The 24,560-nt window shown below is 37.0% G+C and overlaps 2 protein-coding genes across 8 annotated transcripts in view; one reads left to right on the forward strand and one right to left on the reverse strand.

Moving 5' to 3' along the window:
• Window positions 1-15,909, reverse strand: part of LOC116302267 (dedicator of cytokinesis protein 11) — a 69,558-nt gene extending 53,649 nt beyond the window's left edge. For 2 of the 7 annotated variants that reach the window (XM_031711498.2, XM_031711497.2), the window contains exons 1-6: window positions 15,424-15,909; window positions 12,380-12,508; window positions 11,494-11,598; window positions 10,107-10,214; window positions 6,421-6,474; window positions 4,513-4,629 (exon numbers count right to left, since the gene is read on the reverse strand). In XM_031711498.2, the coding sequence (XP_031567358.2) occupies window positions 4,513-4,629; window positions 6,421-6,474; window positions 10,107-10,214; window positions 11,494-11,598; window positions 12,380-12,508; window positions 15,424-15,663 (753 nt within the window). In that variant the 5' untranslated portion in view covers window positions 15,664-15,909. Of the gene's footprint in view, window positions 1-4,512; window positions 4,630-5,233; window positions 5,419-6,420; window positions 6,475-7,824; window positions 8,550-10,106; window positions 10,215-11,493; window positions 11,599-12,379; window positions 12,509-14,195; window positions 14,316-15,423 lie in introns of those variants that run through there. The other 5 variants (XM_031711499.2, XM_031711502.2, XM_031711500.2 and 2 more) reach the window with 5 other exon arrangements.
• Window positions 15,910-18,408: 2,499 nt separating this feature from the next.
• On the forward strand, window positions 18,409-23,820 carry LOC116289748 (excitatory amino acid transporter 3). Its single transcript, XM_089032777.1, has 7 exons — window positions 18,409-18,980; window positions 19,691-19,733; window positions 20,543-20,883; window positions 21,428-21,661; window positions 21,996-22,190; window positions 22,549-22,683; window positions 23,305-23,820. The coding sequence occupies exons 1-7, from the start codon at window positions 18,499-18,501 to the stop codon at window positions 23,567-23,569; spliced, it is 1,695 nt and encodes a 564-aa protein (XP_088888903.1). The 5' UTR covers window positions 18,409-18,498; the 3' UTR covers window positions 23,570-23,820.
• The last annotated feature ends 740 nt before the right edge of the window (window positions 23,821-24,560 follow it).

A 24,560-nucleotide genomic window follows, 5' to 3' on the forward strand; every position in this document is an offset into this window, starting at 1 on the left:
TAGTACTACCCTTTCAAAATTTATTTAAGTGCAGGATTACATGTAAATACTATAAAGTAATCACACTCTTTAACAATGGAATTTGTGCCATTTCTTTTGTACAGTCAACTCTCGCCTTGCGGACACTCCAATATTATGGACACCTTGCTATTACGGACAGGAGAAAAATCTCCGACAAAAATATTGACAAAGAAATGACCGTAAATAATTCTCGTTATTGCGGACGCTTGCTATTACGGACACCAAGTGACTGTCCCGAGGGTGTCCGCTGTAACGAGAGTTGACTGTATTTTCAGGTTAGCCTCAAATCCAAGATCAGAGACATTTCTCAGTCGAATAAAGGAGATGTGCAATTGAACTATTTCTGGCTTAACTTTTGTCATTAAATACTAATCTTTCTCCACTGATCTTCTAATTCAAACTAGAGCACTGACACTATAACCATGTAACTAAATAGTGCTAAATAGTACAAACTCCTGTGATTTTGTGCCGTTTTATTATTTCTTTTATAAAATATTTCTTGACAAATTAACCCAATTCATCTGCATTATAAATCTATTTATAAAATAACTGTTGCTTTATGAGTGCACTCAGCACTCGTATGCACTTTTAGTAGCGTCATTCCTATCTAAAATAATGGTTATTGCAATTTGTATTTCATAAAAGAAATAAAAAACTTGCTTGCTGTTCTGTGTGCAGTTATAAAACACTTGGGGATTGGCAGGACACTGGAGAAGTGTTGAGGAGCACTCTGTTACGTGTCGTGCTTCTCCTAAAACTTCTTTCATGTTCTGCCAATCTCTACATGCTTTATAACTGCACACAGTATGGCACGCATTTTCTATTTCTTCATTTGAAACTGGAAACTATGAAATGTGTGTGCACAAGATGCTATGAATTCCTTGAATAGACAACTAAAATGTATTTTTGGACCAATCAAATAGCATTATACCTTGATACCAAATTTATAATTAATACATTATAAATTATAAATTATAAATTAATGCAATCATCAATAGAAGTATTAAATGAATGCAAATAAAGCTCAACAAATGGAAAGTAGAATCAAAGAAAAATTTACATTTTTGGTGTGATAATAAATCGAATGCCAACCAATTAAAATGGAAGAGAATATGTATTGGATTAGAATGCCAATTCTAACTGGATGAATAAAGAAATGCAGAAATGCCGAAGCTTTGTGAATAATCCCTTCCAAATGTTTTAAGATTTTAATTTGTGAACTATCTTGTGTAATAGTATTTTTGAGGCTTTTGCATGCGATAAACATGACATAGGAAAAATGCTATTGTTTATGAATGAAAAATCTAGGAATTTAACATGAACATTCTGCAAATTTTAGTTGTAACACGTATTGTTATAGTTATTTATATTATTATAGTATTATTATTATAGTATCAAGATTTCAGTTATCTAAAGGGAATAAAGATTACATATTTTCTACCTATAATTTCATTATATTTTCATTTCAAATTTAGTTCACAACATATTTACACAACATTAATGAATAGCTGGAAGCCATGCATTGATGAAAATAGGAAGCTTACAAATAAATATGCTGATATTACAATACATTCATTAAAGCTTTTTAAAAACGTTCCTTTGGTAATAATATACTATTATATATAAAAATATATATTAATACTCATAGTATTCCTCAAACAAAGCAAATCAAGGGCCTTTGAATACTTTGATGGAATTAATATAGTATGCTTGACTGCACACATGTATAGAATATGCAAATTGTGATGCATAAACAAATGTGGGAGACAGTATAAACCAAAATAACCCACATCATCAAATGTGAAGAAAATAGTAAAAAATTATATACACAAATGAGTAAGCAGAGATGAGTCCACAATGTATGAAGTATTAATAGAATATTAAAAGGCAGTATGTAAGGAACACAAGAGAATGCTAGTAACAAATTAATTTAGCCTACCAGAACAAATGAAAATGTGAACATTAGCAATCTCTATCTATATCATTAGAAGTCATCATTAAGAACCAAATCCTAGAGTAACAGAAATTTGATTCCATATATATATATACTATAACTCTAGAAAATCTAACTCTAAAAATCACAGTCCTTAAAGCGATATATATTATATACACACATTGACTGGTATATTCAAACACAAACAAAGTGATCATGACGAAAACGGGGAGTATTCCATAGAATATAGCAAAGCAATTTGTATAATAAAATATTATGCATTATGAATATAGTGAAGATCACTTTTATGAAAAAGAGACACTTATGTACTTTAGTCTATAGATCAGAACAAAGCAGATCTTGACTCAGACAAATAAATGTGTTTAGTTTTAATGAATCATGTGTAATCTTGACCTCAGCTACAGAATTCATGTTCCATTAAGCATAGCTAAAGGTTGTCATTTGTTTTCAAAATCCTAGATTTATTTGTGCTCAAAGTATATTTAAAGAAGGTTTTGAGCTTAAAAGTAGTATGCTAGAAGAGTGAATAATCATTCATATTTTAGTTTATGATTGATCTCGAAGCAGGTGAATAAGGAGTATTATAATGGCTTTTGACCACAACCACTCGTGGTCGTTGAAAAATGACAGCAAAAAAGACCAAAAAATATACCATTTTTAATTTTAGTCTCTTTTAAAAATTATACCTTATATCTCAAAATATGTGGCTTGGAAAATCAAGGGGAAAAAATGCCATACAACACTGTTGTTATGACAAAATTGTATTATAGCTTACTATTTGAAATATTGAAAATAAATATTCAAATGTCATGGCCTATTCAACCGAGAAAAATTATCTTGCATTTCGTCTTTCAAAATGCTCATCAATACACTCAATAAAGCTAATTCAAATCATTCAAATAAGGAAAATTTGTATCTATATTGTAGATAAATAATACAGAGGGGAAAAACTGAAAAAAATAGTAAAGATTGAACTGAATATAATCAATATTTTTGGAGAATATGCTGTCAAAATAGAGACATGACATTTCATTTTAAAGAATATAAGCATTTAAAAAAAGAAATTATTTCTATACAAAGGTAAATGTAACGAAAATGTTGGCTTAAATTTCGTTTTAGTGACAGAGCATGTAATAGTATACGTCTAAGGATTGAGTAAGGGATCGTAATTATTGTAGAATATGAGATTCCTTGGATGTTTTCGAGTCTCAGACTATAAATGCTAATGAAGGGTCTCTGTCTACTTCACAACGGAATGGAGTCATGAACTAAATAAAAATAAAAAAATGCAGCTATTTTCAATAAATTTTAACCAAAAATCACACAGAAACCCTGGCTAAAGATTCTAGAAACTATAATAAAAATTTAATGATCTCCAAGTTAAAGAAAAATAAGAAAAGCGAGGTAAAACCATGCTGAGGTGATGAAAGGTAAAGCAATCCAAGACTGAAGCTATACAACAAACCACTCTGTTAAGTTATGTATTAAGAATGAAAAAAACAGTATATCACACCTCTTAAATAATCTACCGAGATGTTTCAAGGAAGATATTCTTACTTACTCTAATAGAGAAACGCTTCTCCTGGTCCAAAGATTTCCGTTGACATTAGAATTCTTATGGTTCACAACACTCTCTGTTACCCACACTCTTGTAGTCTCCCAAGCTCAAGAACATGAAATTTTAATTTTGCCTATCTAGTTGATTGAACACACAATATGCCATAGGAAATAATGTGACTCCTGTGTATATATTAAAAATCACTATGCAGGTTTCCAGAGGGGTGGGTGAGAGTATTGTGTACTGTAATGAACTATTTTCATATAATGTGACAGATGATTAATTTTTTTTTATTACTGGGGCTATTACTGAATTTAAATTGAAAATTCAAACATAAACAAGACAGCAACATAATCAAAATTTTGACAAGTGCAGACTTAAATGCACGGAAGATTAAGATAAGTAGTGGACATTTTTTTGACAAGATAAGATCTTATGAGGTTTTTTTTTGTCTATGGAATTTTAGAACTATATTGGAATTTCATGAATTTTTTTTTAGCTCCCATAGAATATTAAGGTTGTAATATTCAAAAAATCATTAAAATATATATATATATATGCTGTGTTTTTTAGGTGAGATAATGAATATTATAGGGAGATTTTTGATATGGTAGTGTTGTTGATATTCCCCAAAGGGTGACACGATATTTGCACCTGCACTAGGGTACCCCCCAGGGAATGATTTGAAGTAACAGCTGGACTAAAGAATTAGCATTTTAGCTTGACACTTATATGAAGCCAGAGAATCAACGTGGATAGCCGGCATTTTAACGCTCTGTAGCCATAATTATAATCAAGAATCTAAGTTTCCATGAAAAGGGAGATAGCTTCAAGCGAAAGCAAGAATCGTGTGGAAGAGAATTGGCTTTCGTAACCGCATTGCCTCCATGTTAATGGAATAGAGATTAGAACGAAGCGAAAGTGAATGTCTGCGATACAACACCAATAAATGAATAAATATATCCAGTAACTGACTTACCGATATATCATCTGTAGGGAAGAGTAACAAATCTTGTAAAGGATCTCTGAGGATCTGGGTTCGTTTTTGCACGATTTCGTCTTCATAGCTAATTGGCAAAAGCCCCTGTACGATTTCCTAAAGAAAAAACAAACAAAAAAATGCTATAATTATAAAGGGAAAAAGAATCTGATCACTTCCCTGATGCCTTGAAGGTCGGTAAATTATTTTTATCGGGAAATAAAAGAATTTAGAAATAATTTGCGTTGAGTTTGTAAATAAAAACAAATGATAGGACGAAACCACCAAAGACTGCCTGTAGTGCAAGACTCCTCGCAAATGATTTTATTATTAATTTTGACGCTGCTTATTCCAGTGAATGGAGTTATCATTGCTGTTTAAAGTTATCAAATTTAGCGTGAAAAATCAATGCGCAGTGATTTGAAATTTAACGGGTTGAAGACAAAAGAGGAGAACAGAAATATCGTTGATGGCCACTTCAAGTCAATATTTTGAAAGTTTGCAAGTCATATAGAGTTGTGTATACACACGTGTATTAAGACAGGAATAAAATAAAAATCTCCTTGATTACTTGAAGGGCCGTGTTTATAAGAAATAAATGAATGTCAAGGCTGTAGAAGAAAGCACTTAGCGTGTATTTTAAGGTCTCAGACAAGAAATATCTAGAGATGAGAGAGACGTTATCATGTCTTCCAGGATTAATTTTTTTTTTACACCTCACCTTAAATGGCCTTAAATCTATGGAAAAGTTGGCTTCTGTAGAAATAACAGGTTTTAGGCTGACGACAGATTCTCTGTCTTTCTTTATAGACTTTGAGCTTCTTTTTTCCGCCATGATCAGAAGCTTTAATTGAAGTTTTTTCGTCCCTGTTTCAGTTTGCCCTCATTAGGCGCCATCTTGAGGGCTTGTACACGCACAACCCTCTCTCTCATGTCTGACAAAGGTACGAAACCTCGATGTGGTGAGAACAAACAGCGCTCCCTTCCCACCACGTGTTTTGAAACAAACTTATAAATATTTCAGAACATAACAAGACTTGTTACTAAAATGTCGAAATAATAATAATATTGATTGAGACGATTATTTCATTATGGGAACAAGGTTTTGGGGTCAAAAATATTTTTAAAGTTTCAGGAGAAAAGCCAAGATAGAGAAAGGGAAATGTCACTCTTTTTACCGCAAACTTGTTTTGACGTGCTCTTAAAGTTTTATCGATGACCTTAAAGAATTTTAACGGGAAATTCTAACAAAACACAGCAGGTAGCAAAAGAAGAACTTAAACTCAAGAACGGCAAGCGATTGAAACTCATGATTGGGTTTTTGAACCAAAATGTATTCGTTTGCGCTTAAGAGCCACTTCGTCTCGTAAAAGTTTCGATATCAAATCAGCTTAACGCAGAATACCGACCTTGTTTTGGCCTCGTCAAAAGCGGGGTTTTCTAGAGCTCAAACGGATGTGCTAGATAGGCCTTTTGTATAAAGGTGAAGTGTGAAGCCTAGTCGAAGCAACGAGAACTTTTATTTCGTTCATCTTTTGAGTGAATATGACTGATCACGACATCTTCTATCTTGGTAAGAGACACACTGTGTGGTGCATGTGGGCATATTTGACGGATCAACTCACTAAAACGAGGAGCAAGAGACCTCTTTATAAATCAATACATGGGGTTATCCTAATACATGTTTTCTATTCAGATACTGTTACAAAGCGTTTACTCTGTCATTATAATTGTGGTATCAAATCACTGACATTACGCCACGTGGCTTGACGTAGAAGTTAAGTGGCTGGAAAAAGCGCGGGAAAAAAGCCGATATTGCGCGCAAAAATCTGGTCAGTCACGCAAACTCCAATGCGCTTCAAAGCTTTCAAAACATGTTCGAAAAAAAAAAAAGAATATTATTCTTACCTTAAAACATTTAGGTTCAAAAGAAGACTCATTATCTGCATTCACGAGAAATACCTGAAAAACGATGAAAAGAAAACAGCGTTGAAAACCTTTTCATTGTTATCGCTTCTTCAATAATTGTATTTAAACTGTTAAGAGTAATTAAAGTCATTTGTAGCTGTCACAATGAGAGAGATGAATAGTGTTCGGAAAGTTTCAAAAGAAATACTTAGTAGAAATAAAACCTTTTATCAAAGTGTCTTTAAATAGATACAAGACAAGAAAAGATACCTATATCGACCTATCAAAGCAGTAAAAAAGTGATGGACTTCAAATTTATCGCAGGAAACAAAATGGCTGAGATCACTCAGATATACAGCAAAGAAAAGTATAGTTTATTCTCATTAATTATGGAAATTTGTCAAGTGAGCTTCCTCGGGGCTTTATAAGTGGAACATTATTCAACCCACGTAATCTGTTGTTGGGTATATTTATCGCTGTTGTGTACAGTAATAGCCTGGCTAATTTTGGAACAGAGAAAAGAATGATATTAGATGAAATATCTGGCACTTGAAGAAGTTTTTTTTTTGCAAAGAACGAAAACTGGAAACCAAACACACAAACAGGCAGGCAATTAAAAAACAAACAAACAAACAAACAAGACTGTGAAAAGTTCACGGCACGAACACGGTCGTGACACAGCAAGGGATACACCAGACCAATCACATTGCTCGAGAATTTACTCTCCATCCAATCAAATACCCGGAACACGGCATAAACACGACGCGGACACGGTCACGTCAAGATCACGGCACTTTTAGACCAATCATATTGGGCGTGAAAAAAATCAGCAAATTAAAATTCTAGAAAGTATCACGGTCACGGCACGTCACGCTTACGGCACTGAGCTTTTGACAGTCATACGAAAACTGCACTAAATGACAATGCAGTGAAAATGGAAGCGAAAATGTTCACTTCAATACCATAACATCACAAGAGTGAAACATAGCATAGTGCCACGCCGGTTCACTCACGTCGTCTAACGTTTAACTAAAATGCATTTGTAAATGAACAAATTTGCGAAGTCACGATTACCGCACTCTAAGGGGGTTTTCTTGACTGATACAAAATTAACGACTTCATGATACAAAGCCTCTTGAAAAAAATTGATGTTAATAACTTTTTAAAAAATCTATTGATAAGCCATTTATTCTTAAAACTGAAATTATTGTTCTCCAACAAAAAGTAAACAAAACCGTCACCATAAAATTGAGTTAAAAGCTTAGATAAAACTTTCCATTGAGAAGGAATATTGTTAAAGAATAATCATACCCAAAACCACATCAAAAAACAGACACAGCTTCGATCACAGACTTAAATATTTCTTTCAAAAATCGATTAATCATGAATAAAGTGAAATGTTACCGTATCTCCGGTTTTTGTCTTAGATTTACGATTTATCCATGGACTTCTTGCAGAAGCTCTTTCCCAAATATCAGGCATTCTAAGTTTGAAAATAAAGTCTACGGCTCTTTCGCTTCCTGTGTGCGATTTTGGACGTAACTCTTTTAACTGTGTAAACGATCTCTCTTTCCTTGAAGGCAAAGTAGACTCTATCCTACTGTTTCCAGAAATGCCCTTATCTTCCTGAATTTGCAGAAGAGGAGGTGGAGGAGAAGCAGCTTCGGCCGAAAGCTGGCGTCCAAAATCAGGAGAAGAGTTCGACACTGGAATGTTTTTAACGTCGAAGACTGAAGTATCTGAGAGCGACCGTTGCTTATGAAAGTTTGGTACACGTAGTGCCCAAAGAGGTCTTGAATTATCTTCCAGTTTACTCATAATTATCAATAACGTTCATAGTTTTTAGAAATGGTATCCTGAGTGAAATGTTATGCACAAAGATGATTGGCAAATGGACGAAGGTTCAAAGCTGGAGACATAAAAATGTCTAACATGTTTTCCGACAATAAAAGTGTTTGGCATTAAGTAGAATAGTGTAAACAAAAACGTTTACTTAAAGCAATAAATCACTAAAACTGACAAATTATCGGATTATTGATCATTGTTGAAAACCAAACTGATTTTGTTGAAGGCAGAATCCACGATTGACCACTGACAGAGATCTCCTTCCTTTTGTTGGCTTTCTTTTCATTTCCAAAATTAAGACGACAATATTCGATCCTCGGGTTTCTAAATTCGCTTTCGACCCAATAATGAAAGAAATATATATGTGGTAGGGAATAGTTTATGCAAATTATTATATTATTATTTTTATAAATTGTATTAAGGTATTGGCTAGAACTCGGAAGCGACTCAGAAGCCATATGGCATTTGGAGAAATTTCATTCGATCCATGTTTAGGCTGTATTCGTGCAATGCGGTTGATTTACTGACTTGAAAATTGTTTTCAACAACGACAGTGGTCAGAATAAAGCCTATACAGATTGGTTCAAGATGTTCAAGATATGAATTGAATGTTGTAAAAAACAAAGATTTTGTAAAGTGACTACAATGAGGCAGGATGGAAGACGTCAGATGAATAGAGTACAAAAGTGGAAAATGGTCGAAAAGGAAGGCCGTAGATAAAATGAATAGCGGTAAATCGGATTCTAGTTGATCTTATCAACAAAATTGTGCAATTAATCCCTTGTTGATGGTTGTGAGGAATTCTTCAGTTTCTTATGAATTCAAATCAAACGATTTCTGATCAAAAGTAGTATAGTAAAGAGACTAAAAATCGTATATTATGTACGACACTCCTTATATACTGTTTTTTCCCCTAAAAGTGTTAATTTCGGCAATTCATTTGCCATCATCAGTAGTGAGGAAGAAAGGAAAAGTATACCTATTATCAGATAATGGCATTGAATTGTCAAAATATGTTTAGAAAAAACATTAGTACAAGATAAGGAGTGTTGTAAATACTATACGAAATCAAAACTGGTAGGAAAAAATATGTAAAAAACGAGCAAAACAGACAACAGACTAATGTCAATCAAATAAACCCTTCTAGTAAAAATACACAGGTGATTATTGAAAATCTCGCGCGCTGATTGGTCGAGAAACTCACACTATACACGATAATCACCTCCAGCGATAATCCAAAATGGCGGCCAGCCGCTTTATTGCTGTTACCGGGGGGAAATGTCTTTTATCTTCTTTATTTTTTTTTTTATTTTTTTGTTGTTGAAAGAATCACCTGTGTATTCATACTAAAACAAATTATTTGCCTCAGCCTTAGTAAATATCGGAGAATATTTACCTTGCCGCTCGAAGACTCGCGTCTCGGTAAATATTCTCCGATATTCAATTCGCCCTCGGCGAATAATTGTTAAATAGTGCGGTTCCCATGTACCCCTTTGTGTTCTCTTACGTTTTTATTTTTGTTTTTATTTTTTTGATTGACGGCGGTGTATCGCCCGATTTCCATGTCACGACTTTTGTCTCGATCTCACCCAGTTTCGCTATTGGATCTAAGGTTCTATACTATGTTAAGTTATGGTTACAGGGAAAGGCAGATCTCGTGTGTGCGCTCTTTCATTTGAGGTCACTTTGCCTAATATTTCTGTGTAGAGACGCCATTCAAAATTGAAAGCAAATTCACTTTTCAAAAATCCTTATCTCGTCAGTGCCACGTGAACAAACTAGGGACAAGGTTTCTCTCGGTATTTCTTACACAGGATAACCAAGATTTGTCTCGTACTTACAGTTAAGGAAGGATAATCACTTTTTTGCTTTTGTAACTTCTTCTTGTTTGTCTTCGTGGCTTTATCAATGTCATTTTTCTCTCCCTTACCGTGGATATTGTTCATTTCCTGGGGAAAGGAAGAGTAGAACGGTAATAGATAAGATACCACTTAGGCGTCACTGAGTTCCATAGTGACTGAGGCGTTTGCATAGTGACAAGCGATGGAGTTTCTGTACGCAATACTTATCAAGATCTCATGTAGAACAAACAAGTTATCGAGGCGCGAGTCTAGTATACAAAATAACGTATGCGCATGCGCACAATGTTTTTCTGTAGGTCAATAACATGCATGCGCAAATAATGTTTGAATCGCATGCGCGCAATGTTATAAGTAAATTAATCTCTGGTTGCAATGCAATAATGTTAAGAACTCAATCACCTTCTTGTTGTAAAGCAACAAGATCTCTGGTTGTAATGCAATAAAGCTTAATTCACATGCAATCTGTCACAAGTCAACTAATATGCAACGATGCATATTTCAAATGCGCGTCGGTAATCTGTTATGAATTAAATAATATCTAGTTGTAATGAAATAATGCTTAAGTCACATCTTGTACAAACTTGCAAAAATATACATATTGACCGACTTCAAATCTACCCTGGCAATTGAAGTGGGTATTAAATAACAAATTCCAAAACGTTTAGAGTTATTGGTCTAAAATAACCAGGACCATACTTCCAGACATCGAGTGCTGAACCGTCGTATGGACTTACGGCTACGCTGGAGATTTCGACCCCGACACCGCTATCCCGGGAGGAATTACAGACTGATCAGGAAGCTCGGCCGAAGCCTAAGGGAGAGGTTAGTAGGCCCCTAGACCGTAGATGATTAACCCCTTGCTATGATCAGCAAACCCGGTATCTCGCTTGTGTCGTTAATGGGTAAACATCCATGGTCACTCGTTTCCATGTGGAACGCGTTCAGTTGAAAAACTAGTCCACTCATTAACAGAAATATGGTCAGAGAAAATATACTATTAGTCACCACAAGTACCAAGTCAAAACTCCCCTTCGTGCTATTGAAAAAATATGCAAAGTTAAGTTTCAAAATGAAATGCTAAGTTAAGTTAAGTTAGGTTATTTAATACAAGTTAGATGGTTAGTAAGAATCGGTTATGTAAAGATTAGTTAATAATAATGTTGGTTAGGAATGGTTAGCAAATTATACCAATTAAAAGATAGGGTTAGCTTAGTTAGGTATAATATAGTGTCACGTATTGATTGCCGTCCATCAAAACTTTATTTTCTAACGACTCAATATTGAACGATTGCGCGGCGCGTGATTGCCGGAAAGCATCGTAATAAGATACAGCTGATTTTAACACGTTTATTAATTTAACGCTCACCGTATCGGTGGACGCACGGTTAATTTTGGGCTTTGAGAATGGACTTCCGTTCTTGCTGCTAGGGCTAGGACTATCTTGAGGCGAGAGTTCACAGTCACTCGTGTCCTGGAGGAACAAACAAACCCTTGCAATGCTTTACTTGCTGATGAACGATTTATAACACCAACACTGAAACGTCTAGTTGGCTATTGTATGCGCGTATAATAAGGAATAGACCAGTGTCGAGTTCCAAATTACCGCTGTGTTCCTTGATTACAGACTCATTTACACAGGCTTAGCCTCGTATCAGTGTCTAAATATTCACAATACCAACGGTAAAGTAAAGAATGCACAACTTCAACAATACAAACACTTTGAAATTCCACGGAACCTTCACTGGAACACATGAGTATTCTGCACAAAATCGAGGCTAACCCTGAGCAACAGAGAACTCGAAACTGGAGTATTTATTTAATTTGGACTTTTCAATTAGTCTTTAGAAAAAATATATAAAGAGTTTGAGTCATATTTTTATCCGTTCCTAAAGATAACAAAGAGATTTACACGCGCACGCGCACAACCTACATCCCAATAAATCTGTACGTTTTGCGATCGTTACCAGTCACTCCTCAGCTTTAAGAACTGCGATGACACTAGAAACACGAATGAGATAACCCACCTCGAGTTTCCTAGAAGCCACTAGAGTGGTACTACTGTTGTTTTACTTGGGTATAGGACGTAAAGAAACCCTGGTAGCGACCACCCTCAGTGCCTACACCTCAAAATAACCATCTCTCATATCGTAAATTGCATAAAAAGCATTCACAACTGAGCATTCACAACTCAATGTAAAGCGCCTTCGATTATATCCATATAGAATGGGCGCTCTACAAATCATTATCCTTACCGGTTGACTTCGACTGAGTGCCAACATCTGGACCAACGTGTGTCTTTTCCCACGCGATTCCATACTTCCTGTTTTGGAGATAGAAGTGGACTCCGACATTGCTAGAATAACCTTCAGGTTGGATTCGTTCTGGGGGATAGATAGAGAGAACAAGTGGCTTTAATTCCTACTTAGTACGCTGATAGACTAGGCTTATGGACTTTAGCCTGGAGCCTTTAGGAACACCCTTCCGCGAAAAACCTATTATTCTTTGAGTGCAACAACGTGACCGAAAAATCCCTTGAGATATAAATAACGTACAAGAGAAGCTAATGAGGAATGCTTTGTTATCGTCAATCAAAATGGCGGCTATGACGTAACGTGCACCCCAAGAATATTTGATTTAAACGGAGGTGGAAGATGGACGGTACTGTGTGTAGAAAAGATCGGTCCATTTTAATAAATAGGTTGTTTACTCTCGACGTATGATGAGACAAAATACTACCCCTTCCCCGGCAATAATAGTAAACTGGGTTTGGACTTTAAGAGATGTGACGTCATACATCCGGGAACTGAGTGCCACTCGATCCGAGGCCCACGAATACTTCTGATGATGGTTAAGAAGTATCTAAGCTGAGCATCAGGTGATGGGCGAGGGATTCTGGGCGAGGATAGTTAAGATTCTTTAGCAGTGATTTCAGAGCACCCTCTTATTACGTCACTAAACACACCATAATCTCCATGGCAACCGTGTCGCCGCGGCTGACCAAGCGCGGGGAAAATACATATTTATGACATTCTTTTCGATATTGGAAATATTTCTATTGATTTGTAAATTCTTATATAGTAAATAATATGAATTCAAAAGCATAACAACTGTAAAGGAAATATTTTTAGTGTCGTAGATATGATAGCAGATACGATATTTTTAGTGTAGTAGAAAATACTCTTGAGGTATCAAAACATTTGAGAGTATCCTCACAGATAAGGTGAAAGAATGATGTAAAGATAACAAGCACTATCAGAAATCATTCGTAGGAAAAACGTGTAATGCATGACAAAGCAAACAGAGGTCAATGACTACTCTGATTACTTTCCCTACTTCCCAACATACATGGCCAGACAATTAAAAAAAAACAGTTATCGTAAATCAAGAAATTCTGCAAAAATTGAACTAGGCATGAATTTTCGCCTATTTTAAATTCAATGATAAACTAGTGTACCAACAAAAAGACTCCAACAAAGAAAGCTTTTAAAAAACATAAACATGCACCCTGAAGCAAGAGTCAAACTGCATGCAGTAATCAGTTTTAGATCTAAAAACAGCTAAGAATGCTCTTCGACTCAGACGTCAAAGCGAACTCAAATTGATGCAACGTGTTAAAGAGATTCCAGAAAGCAGTCTTCAAGACAGTAGCAGGTCAAAAAAAAACCCGATATATCTGGATGCTATTTAATTGATAACAGCTTCATCTAGATGCCACATTCGAGGATTAGTCGAAGTGTGCATAATTATTCTAATATTTTTTAAACAAGATTTGCTCAAACCTTTGCCTTTTTTGCGAACTAAAAATTTGTTTTCAGTACGTGTGGCTCGAACACATGCAAAAAGAGCGTAAAAACATATGTTGCTAGAGTTGCTTCGCATATTTTTGATTCAATTTCGAGGAGTAATTTGTAATGAAAACATTCTCTTGATGGGCTTTGATTGAGGCTCTCTTCAACACAGTACAGCTAAGTAACGATAAAGTGTTTAAGTCACGTTCCTAAAGTTCTGTTAGGGATTTTTATGAGAACGAAAATATTTATGTATCAAACAGAGGGGTTTGGAACTTACCTTTGAAGATTAAACATGCTCTAAAATCATCATTAAAAATGGTTGAAGTTAAATGGAGCGACAAGTGACCTTAAGCCACTGCTTAGGATTGTTCGGCTTGATTACCTTTCTGACATGTGATTTACGTGTAAAGCTAGAGAAGTATACCCTGATAAATCTACCCAAGTATTTTCTCAATGCAGTAGGCCAAGTGCGAACAATCTATAGCAGAAGACGATACGAGACAAAGGGCTCTTCACACTGGAGAAAGGCTGGACACATACGAACATCTTTTAGTGTTTGTGTGTAATTTGATATAATTAATGGTATTTTTTGATGTGTAATTGTGTAACTTGTCAATTAGAGGATTTGGGTTAATGAGTTGGTCGAAGGTTTGCCGAAAATTCAACGACTGACACCCGAGTTGAAAAATAGTGGGTCATAGCTATCAAAGTAATATTAATTAAGGATAATCATATTGGTATAAAAGTCTTTATGGAGCAACCTTTTAATCACGGGGCGAAGAAGAATAGGCCCAACCACAGGAAGCCCAATTAAGGTATTTATCTCAATTTGGCTTGAGTGGCTGTCAGGTTGACGTATGGTAATATTTAAAGAGTTACACTAATTTTTTTGTAGGACAAAATTTGCAAGTTGTTGGATCGCTATTGTACATGAATTTCTGTACTGAGTAAGAGCAAAAGAATTCGGCTTGAATTTCGATTTAACCCAAGGCAATGGTTCAATCAATCCTTCTCTTAGGTTGCATCCCTCACTCGAAAGGTGAGGGTTGTGAATGACGCATATTTATATTTTAGACTCAAATTTATCCGACGAATAAATAGAAGCTGTTATCCAATAAATTAATCCATTGGATAGGGGATTTATCCGTCGGATAGCGCTATCCACCCTTCGTACATAAGTGGGCCCTGGTTACCACTGAAATCCTGGTTATAGTAACGCAGTCACGACCAGCTATTTAAAACAAGACTTCTACATTAGTTATACATCATGCTATCTACATTTGGTTAACTAATTTTGATATTGGCACTCTGTTGCTATGACAACTAGGTGGATGTAACGGTCGCCTCCGTTCAACCCACCCGACCCATGTCAATCATTAACCGTTATTTATTATTCTAAAGTTTAAATTTAATACCAAATATAAACGTAAAGTTGAGCCACTTTGGAATAGGTTTTAAATCATTAGTAAGACTGGTAATCCAATGAAAACACAACATCTACGTACCTTTTGCCATATCTCGTCCTCACGTGAAACAATTGGCGAGTGATCTGATTTACATAATTTGGCTCTTCTAGCTATCTTCGACTTCGGGCTTAACTCATCTCTTCTTTTCTCCAACTTGGACGAATCCACCGATGTACTCGATACTTCTGATGTATCGTCAACTGATGATGATGGATCATCGCTGCTGTCCAAAGAACTGAGATCTTTAATTCTGGACTTTTTCGATTTCTTGTAGGGCATACTCGTAGTCCCGCTGTATGGATCAATCCAGTAAATCCACACACAAATTCAAAGCTGTTTTAATGACGTTCAGGACCACGGGACGATGGCAAAAAGACCCGCAGTGGACAAGACATGTCCACTGACGAAGAAGATGTAGTATTTAGATACAAGATTTTAAACCATCGTTGAATCCGCTCAACTCAAATCCAACCAAAATATTTCAGAGTTTGTTATTCGGAGGGTTCGGAGCGGCAGGGAACATCGCGCATGCCAGAACTGATCAACAGGGTGTAATCTTTCTTAATAGTCGACTCGTGACGAATGTGTTGATAGCTTGTAGAGCAGTGATCTTTCTATTTTTTTTAACTACATGTGTTGATGACAACCCACCGTACAGGTTACATACAGCAGATTTTGCCACGCACAGGGAGCCCAAGCCATTTTTTGGACAGTCTTTTAAATCTTTTTATTTTATTTAACCCTGGAATAATCTCTTGGCTGATCTAGTTAGAGCACTGCTAATTCATAGATCGCATTGGAACTTAGAGTTTTAGGTTTTGCAGATGGAGAAAAATCTCTGAAGCGAAGGAAGCGACCCAACGATCGGCCTCTCAGTCACATGTGATGCCAGTGTACGGTTAATGTTGGGGGTCCACGTGCCTAATTTTCAGTAATCTTCAATAAAAACTGTTTAGCAGACCTTCAGTAGTGTCTTGATCTTTGCGCATACATTTATGAAGACTTTACAGAAGACTGCAAATAGAGCCTGGGTTACCTGTAGCATTGTGGTAGTATCACAGCCGGATACTGAGTTACTTTCGGAATTAAGATTGGAGTCATATAGAAGCAATATTACTGTGACCTCGAATAAAGTAGACTTTTGTTCCAACTGTGTTACACGACACATGCTGTCACGATGCGGGATCCATGATATCCTTTGAACCAATCACAGAACGCGAATTCTCAGCCAATGAAAATTAATACTTGGACAGGGTACCATGACGGTCACTTCATGGTGGTATCGTAAGTTTTTCACTAAATAGAAGTCGCAGACGGTCGGCGGTCTTTGAAGTCAATGAGCGTGGTGTCATATTTTACCCTTTTGTCATCTGACGGAACTGAAAATTTGTAGTCCAAATCGCCTTCAATGACAAGGAGCTTGGTGTGTTTGGATCGGAGAATCAGTGTGTGGCTCTTGATTTTGGCTTGCTGTTGTCATACATACGTTCCCGATACTTGAAGGAAGATCAACAGTTCGTTCCTGCGTAAGAATGTTCGAGGCATGGTGAGCCAAACCATTTCCTTGTGATTCTGTAATAATAAGAGCCATAAAAGAATAGTGAGCAATAGCTAGACGACTTGAATGCTTAATTTTTCTTGTCATAGTTTTTACTCATCCCGGACCCCCGAGTATCTGTTAAACTCTTAAAATTCCTCGGTCAAAAAATATAACAAACTTATTCTTGCAAAATTTGATTTATGTACTTAGGAATATCCTAGTAAAGAGATGTCAAGGCAGATTACGATTGAATGTGAGCCCGCGATGACATTTCATAACTTAAGTACCAGAATCCTTTTCAAAATCTCTTTGATTCAAATGTTGAAGCTACATAATAAAGTTAGTCACCAAAAACCTAGAAAGCTGGGATCATGGGAAACTTTTCATATCAAAAAAGCATATATATACAAAGCTTTTTAAATACAAACTGCAGCTCGATGATGTTCAGAAGAGGTGAGACTGTAACCGGTAAAAGATTCGCAAGTCCATGAACAGTTATCAAGCGGTTAAACGTGTAAAATGAATCTACCAATAATCCTGGTCGGCCTCAGCTTTATAGCTTTTCAGGTGACTAACTTTATTGAAATAAGTGTATACTTTGAGAATACCAAGAAAAAGCATAACAATCAAATAAAAGAAAAAATGCTACCGAAAGGGATTCTGGAAGTGTAGGCAAAACGTCATCATGCTTGAGGTCTATTCAATTTTCAGAATAACAGAAATATTTGCACAAAAAAAAGTCAAAAGTGATAGGTAATTTATGAAAAAAACTATCCTTGACTCTCTTAGTCTTAAAACAGTTTCAGTTTATATCCTAATGTTTATGTTACTCTTTATTTACGGAAAAGACGTTTTTTCCTTACACGGAAGAATTTCAAAAGTACAACGTGAATGAGCACTAACATGCTTGGGAGTAAACCGTTCCATACAAGAGCAAATTAACATTATCAGATTTCTTTAAAAGTGAAGCTTCCATCCGTGAGGGAAACCGTAAAAAATAAATAAAAACTATACTTTCCCTTACGGCCATTACAAAAGTATATGATAATAATATGAAATAAAAGGTAAATTTTATTCCTATATCAAAACACACTGCGAAACGAAACATCAATTCCAATATATGCATGGGTTTGATATTATAATTTCCTTTCACAAAACAGAAAAAAGAAGTTTCTTGTTTCAATTACGAAAAAAGTGTGTCCCTAATACAGCCCGCTAAAACTGAACATAAAATTAGCAAAATCGTACTGGGATGCGTTTCTTAATTTGTCGTAAAAACCATGTTTGCAAAGAGAGGTTTCGAATTTAAAACGTTGCCTCATCAGCCAATGGAAAATCAAACGACGTGGTTCCCTGCTGAGTCGTTGTTTCAGTTGTGGCTTGCAAATCATACGGAAATTTACTATTAAGATCACATGGTAGTCTTACTCTCTCTGTGATAGGATGACTCCATAATTCTGGATTCCTAATAACGTATATTTGCGAAGAATTTTTATGACTCGACCTCTTGTGTCTGAGCTCTACCTGCCTGGCGAAACTGAGAGCTGCATCCATCACAAACGACGAAACGAAAAATGAGGTTCCTCGAAAGAGTAGAGAGGGATAACGCATTTTTTAGATGTCTGAGAGCTTGTATAAGAATCATTCGCAGCGATCTTTTGCTGTCGTTCATTCTTATTGGTGTCGTGATCGGCTTCATTATCGGGATTGCAGCGAACGGAAACGTAAACGCCATCACCGACATTGAAGACAGGAAAACTGCAGTGATGCTGATAGGATTCCCAGGCGAGCTGTTCATGAACATGCTCAAATTGTTAATCCTTCCTATGATCGTCGCCAGCCTCGTCACTGCTGTTGCATCCCTTGATTCTAAAGCAACAGCCAAAATCGGTCGCCGCACTGTTATATATTACTTGGGCACGACTTTTGTCGCAGTTGTCTTGGGTATTGTCTTAGTGACGTCTATCCAGCCAGGAAAGGGAAGAAAGCCTGACACCAATGGCAGTAAATATACGGCGAAGTTCCGCACCGTGGATGCATTTTTGGACCTCATCAGGTAGGAAGATGTCTAGCTTTTCCGGTTGATCCATTAACTGCATTATTTTTAGTTGTTCATGTGACATGCGCAGAAAGCTTCAATTCCTTTGTGTTTGTACAAATCAAAAATGAACTATCTCTTGTGAAAAGCATGTTTTCCGTTAATTGTTTAAAATCTACACTTAGATGAAGTAGGACGGAAAAAGTTATAGCTTAATTGTGTCCAAATCGTGCAACTCTTTCTCGTATCTGCTTATTTTTTGTAAAGTTTTGAGATCGATGTGTTTAGTAGGAACAAAGTTGTGCGCTGCTTTCTTTATTCATTTCATTTTGGCGAGAGGAAGAAACTCTTTACTACTCACCGTTGATATGTAGTGGATTTGCTTCCTCCCAGGAAACACTGACCGCGACTGTCAATAAGTGAATCGATAGCAAATGAAATTGAAAATCCAATAGAGAAACTTAGCTTAGAGGTTCACAAATCTTGACCTTTACCTTCTTTTTTATTATGTGCATCATGGTACGAAACATTTCCTTTTAAGAAGTTAGTCAATGAATGGTGCTTTGACGCCACAACGCGCAAGGGGATGAAAAAATGGCGCCCTTTGCTCACGACTTCAAAAACAAACCGGAGCGACTCTTATCCCGGTTTCGTCACGCATATTTTTTTTGAATTTTAACAATTAGTTTACTAGCGCAACGCTTTTATTTTTTATATTCGTTCAACAGGAATATGTTTCCACCCAACATCGTCCAAGCTGCCTTTAATCAGGTGAGGTCAAAAGATGCATTGCACTCGTATCATCTACGACTTCAAAAGCAAAATATATTTGTATATTCTTATCATATAATGTATAAGGTTTCATGCTTATACATGGGCGTCCCATTTTCAGTTCAATTGTCACGTGCACATGGAAAGGAATGATTTGTTGAGGTTACTGGTTACCCACTCAATGGAAACCGACATTCCTAGATGCGTTCTTGTGACATAGTATGTATATAAGGTTTCATGCTTATACATGGGCGTCCCATTTTCAGCTCAATTGTCACGGGAACATGGAAAGGAATGATTTGTTGATGTTACTAACCCCCTCAATGGAAACATGCGTTTCCGTTATACATACATAGAGTTTGATAGTCTCTCCTGAGGGATAAGAGATGACAAAAAGTGATAGAAAGAAAAAGGGGGGTTGCAGAATATGAGGGGAATTTGGGAAAAGGTGAACTAGCCAAAAAGGGAAAGAAAGGGAAAGGATTGGATAGAATGGGAATTTATGGGAAGCACATGTGGGGTAGCGGTGAGAGCGCTTGCCTCTGCCTCATCAATGCAACCCGGGTTCGAGTCACGCCGAGCTAGGTGTTGTATGTGAGTAGAGTTGCTTGTTGGTTCTCTCCTGTGTTTCGAGGGTTTTCCAGGTACTCTCTTCTAAATTCAAATTGGAATCCAGTGGAGGAAGAGCCACTCTGTGGAATCCACTGTTAATCCCATTATTATTATTAGGAAAGGGAGAAGATGAAATAGTGGTGTGACAAGCTCGTTACAGTACGCCTAAAATCTTACTGATTTACTTTCAACATCAGAGACAGACGAAATACTCATCACTGGAAGCCAAGTATCGAGAATACAACAAGACAATAGAGACCAACAAACAAAACGAAACAAGCGGAATCATCGCTGAATTTGCCGTGAATGCCACCCACAAGGTCGTCACGGTGAAGGAGCTTGTGAGCAGATCATACAGCAAGATCCCTGCAGGTACTTCCCCCGTTCATGGAAGCTCAATGAATGTTCTTGGTCTGGTACTGTTCTCCATCGTGTTGGGAGCTGTGCTGAGTAGGATGGGAGAGCAGGGAATGCCACTGAAGACGCTGTTTGAGTCGCTAAACCAAGCGGTGATGAGGATGATCACAGTCGTTATGTGGTGAGTTGTATTCATTTTGAAAGTGTAGGTTAAGATGCGAATGCATTTAAAAAACGTGTGTCCCATGGCCTGAACGGCATCAGCTACAGATCAACATTTGTGTTATAATTATGTCTGACATGAAGGAGAGAACACTATACTTAATGTATAATTCGCCGGATACTAGTTGGGACTGCATGCGTTGGATTGTTGAATACAAACAAGTCAATAAGAAGAAAACACAAGCACCGTGTAAAAATAACTTGGACTGAACTGACGATTCGGACTTTGGTCCTTTATCGGAGTATAACAATGTCAACGTTAAGTCAAAAGTTATCGGAAACAAGTTAGACTCATTTGCGTCTGCTTAGTTATTCCATGCTTTGTTTAGTATTAAAGCTCGAGAAATTTCCCCCCCTCATTCCCTACACTGCATTTATGTTTTTACTTCTCCCTTAAAACGGAGTACTGTTTGTGAAAGGAGGTTAAGTGTACACCATCGATAAACCTGAGGTCGTGCACGTGGTTACCATTTTCATACCACCTTTTATTCTTACGTCAAAAGGTACTCTCCAATCGGCATCTGCAGTCTGATCGCGGCCAAGTTTTCAGGCATGGATGATATCCTACAATCCCTAGAGGCATTAGGATTGCTTATGGTCACATCAATTCTAGGAATTCTCATCCATACTTTTATCTCGCTACCACTCGTCTATTTTCTTGTTACGCGAGACCACCCGTACAAGTTTATGGCCAAAATGAGCGACGCGCTTATCACGGCTTGGGGAACAGCATCAAGGTGAGTCAAAACATATTCTGCCCTAAATAACAAAGTGTGACACAAGTGGCGTGACGTTAGTGATATGATGTCATAGTGATAAAAGTACAGCTTCAAGGTGAGTCACAACCGGCAATTATTAGACAAGTTGGGAAACCTTCAAGTGTCCTCATAAGAAAGTGTGACACGAGTTGCGTCAAGACGCCATAATATGGCAAGAGTAACGTTACGTCAGAAAATGCATCTCGTTAGAAGTGTGACCTGAGTAGCTGCATGTGATAGGTATGACAGCCTTGCCAAACAAGACCCAAATAACGAGCCAAAACGATGCCATACCACTATTTTATTTCTACAGTGCTGCAACGCTTCCGACTACGATTAGATGTACGGAAGAGAAGCTCGGTATTGATCCCCGCATCACCAGGTTCGTGTTACCCCTTGGAGCTACAGTCAACATGGATGGTACCGCTCTGTATGAAGCAGTGGGGGCTATCTGGATCGCGCAGATGAACAACATACCAATGGGAGCGGGGAAAATCATCACCACTTGGTATGTACTGATGTTATGATTATTTGCCCAATGACAGCTATGGTATTTTCCAGAGTTCGAAATCCATAAAATTTTAGCTCTTAGATTCCAAAACCTATGGATCCTTCTCATAGTTATCTTGGACGCAATGCTAAGATGAAAACACAAAAGAGATTACAATTTTTTTCGATGGAATTTGTGGCTCCCATCCAAGATTGTGCATGCATTACAAGTACCTATTTTAGTTTTTGAAGTCCGGAATCTAGTTGAACGAGATTCCTCATGGACGGAGATAATTTACGTTTAATCGAGGCCAAATTTAATGGAAGAATCTGCTGTACTGAATTATCCTTTGCTTGTCTCATTTCTGATCATGCAGCCTCACAGCCACTGCTGCAGCCGTCGGAGCCGCCGCTGTCCCGTCAGCGGGCATCGTTACCATGGTGATTGTCTGTCAAGCCATCAACGTTCCCACTGAGGACCTTGGTCTGATCTTCGCAGTCGATTGGTTCATGTAAGTCAAAAGAAAGATAGTATTCTTGGGAGTCTCTTATGGGCATTTTATTTTCAAAGTCATTTGTGAAGACGTCACTTCCGGTAATAGCTCTTTTTTGATGGCTTGTAGAATCCTGGTGGTTGTTTTGATCTCTTGTTTTCTGGTTTGATGTCGTGAAAATAGACAAATACAATAGTTTGAGGACTTATTTTGATATGTTTTGACTTAGCATCCGCTAGTTGCCCCCCAGTCAACCTCTTGTTTGCCCCCCACTCAACTCCAAAAAGTCACGTGATTGATAGTAAGCAATTGCTTGGACTTTCGTCCAAGCAATAGCCAAGCCATGTGCACTACCATTCTCGTACCCACACCCTTCTCAGCGAATAATCGGATTTTCGAAACTTCGATTTTTCGTTAGAAAGCTAAGAAGGGTTTGGGTAATGTCGAGAAAGTGTAAATACTCATTGTAGTAATGTCCAGCGCAATTCACTTTGGAGGACAAATCAATAGAATTTCACTCTCAAGAGAACTGAGATTCAATGTTTTTTCCTGGCAAATTTCAGCTTCCCTGGAACTGAATTGCTGCAAGGGGTCTATTAAAGTGTCTGTGCTCAATTCAGTTCACTTGTTTTATCTTAGTGATCGATTCCGTACTGCTGCCAACATCATGGGAGATGCATTTGGTTCAGGAGTCGTTGGCAAGTTATCTGAAGGAGACCTCGTTGGGGAGAATGCACCCATCGTCGTTGGATCGGAGAACAAAGAAGCGGAAATATCAGAAAAGGACCTCTCACCATACACAAAGCAAAAAACGAGGAAACTCCATTCTAATCATATGACACTACAGTTCGAGATTAAGCTTTGGTTGAAACGAGCAACGCAAATGCAAGCACAAACAAAATAACTTGTGAACTAGAGTAACGCAAACACAAGGAATGACCCTATTATCATTATTATCATTATTATTAATATTAATATTATCATTATTATTATTATTTAGCAACTCGGAGAAATTTAAACTATGTCATCAAATTCGATTCGCGTCCGCTATTTTTAGAAGACATGCACAAATAGGTTTTTTAATTTTTTAATCTATACACGTTTTCTCTGCTCTTGTCAATGTAATTGTACAAATAAAGATATTTTGAATGGAAACATTTTTCATTTTCTTGTGCTTGCATTTTTAACAAGTAAACCGATTTGTTGTATGGAGTAACTTACACAATTCCCAAGAGCAAAGGGATTTTATTGTTTTGCCATCTCACTGCAGGCAGTCCAGGCTGTATTATGGTTTGGGCTAGTGATGCTGCAAAATCTCTATAAAAATGGAAGACAAAAATATTTCTTATGTAAACAAGCAGTACTGCGCATGCGTATCTTAATCTGCTTGTAATTGCGTTTCAACGTGTGAACATTGGGTAAGTCAACTAAATCAGTGTCAAAATGTTAAAGAATTAGGTACGGAGTGAGGTGACGGTCCTCTTGAATATTGATAGTGTTAATGATGATTATTTTCATAATAACGATGATTAATCCTAATATATAGCCTCGACACTAAGAGCACGCAGTCGTAGAACTTTTATGAAATCGATTAGCCTCAAGCCTGGACTAGACATTATGCCACCGTGGGAAATGATAGACAACAGTCGTTCACCCATATCACTTGCATTTTACTAGGATCATAGATCTAAACGCTCAGTTTCACGACAGTTTCGCTCTTGTTGAAAAGCCCTCATGCTTACATGTTTAATAAAGTTGTATTGTGTAATGCATTGTCCCCGCCGCTTGATGTGAGGTCAAGAATTTAAGCTTCGATCCTAACTATTCCTTGCTCCCCACTGAGTTTTTAAACTGCTCTGATTCCGAGAGCTTCGATTACTTGTGAACGATTTATT

The sequence above is a fragment of the Actinia tenebrosa genome, unplaced genomic scaffold (assembly GCF_029948245.1).
Source record: "Actinia tenebrosa isolate PJP-AT-01 unplaced genomic scaffold, QUT_ActTen_1.0 PGA_scaffold0__85_contigs__length_37466705, whole genome shotgun sequence".
In the NCBI taxonomy this organism is placed as follows: Eukaryota; Metazoa; Cnidaria; class Anthozoa; order Actiniaria; family Actiniidae; genus Actinia; species Actinia tenebrosa.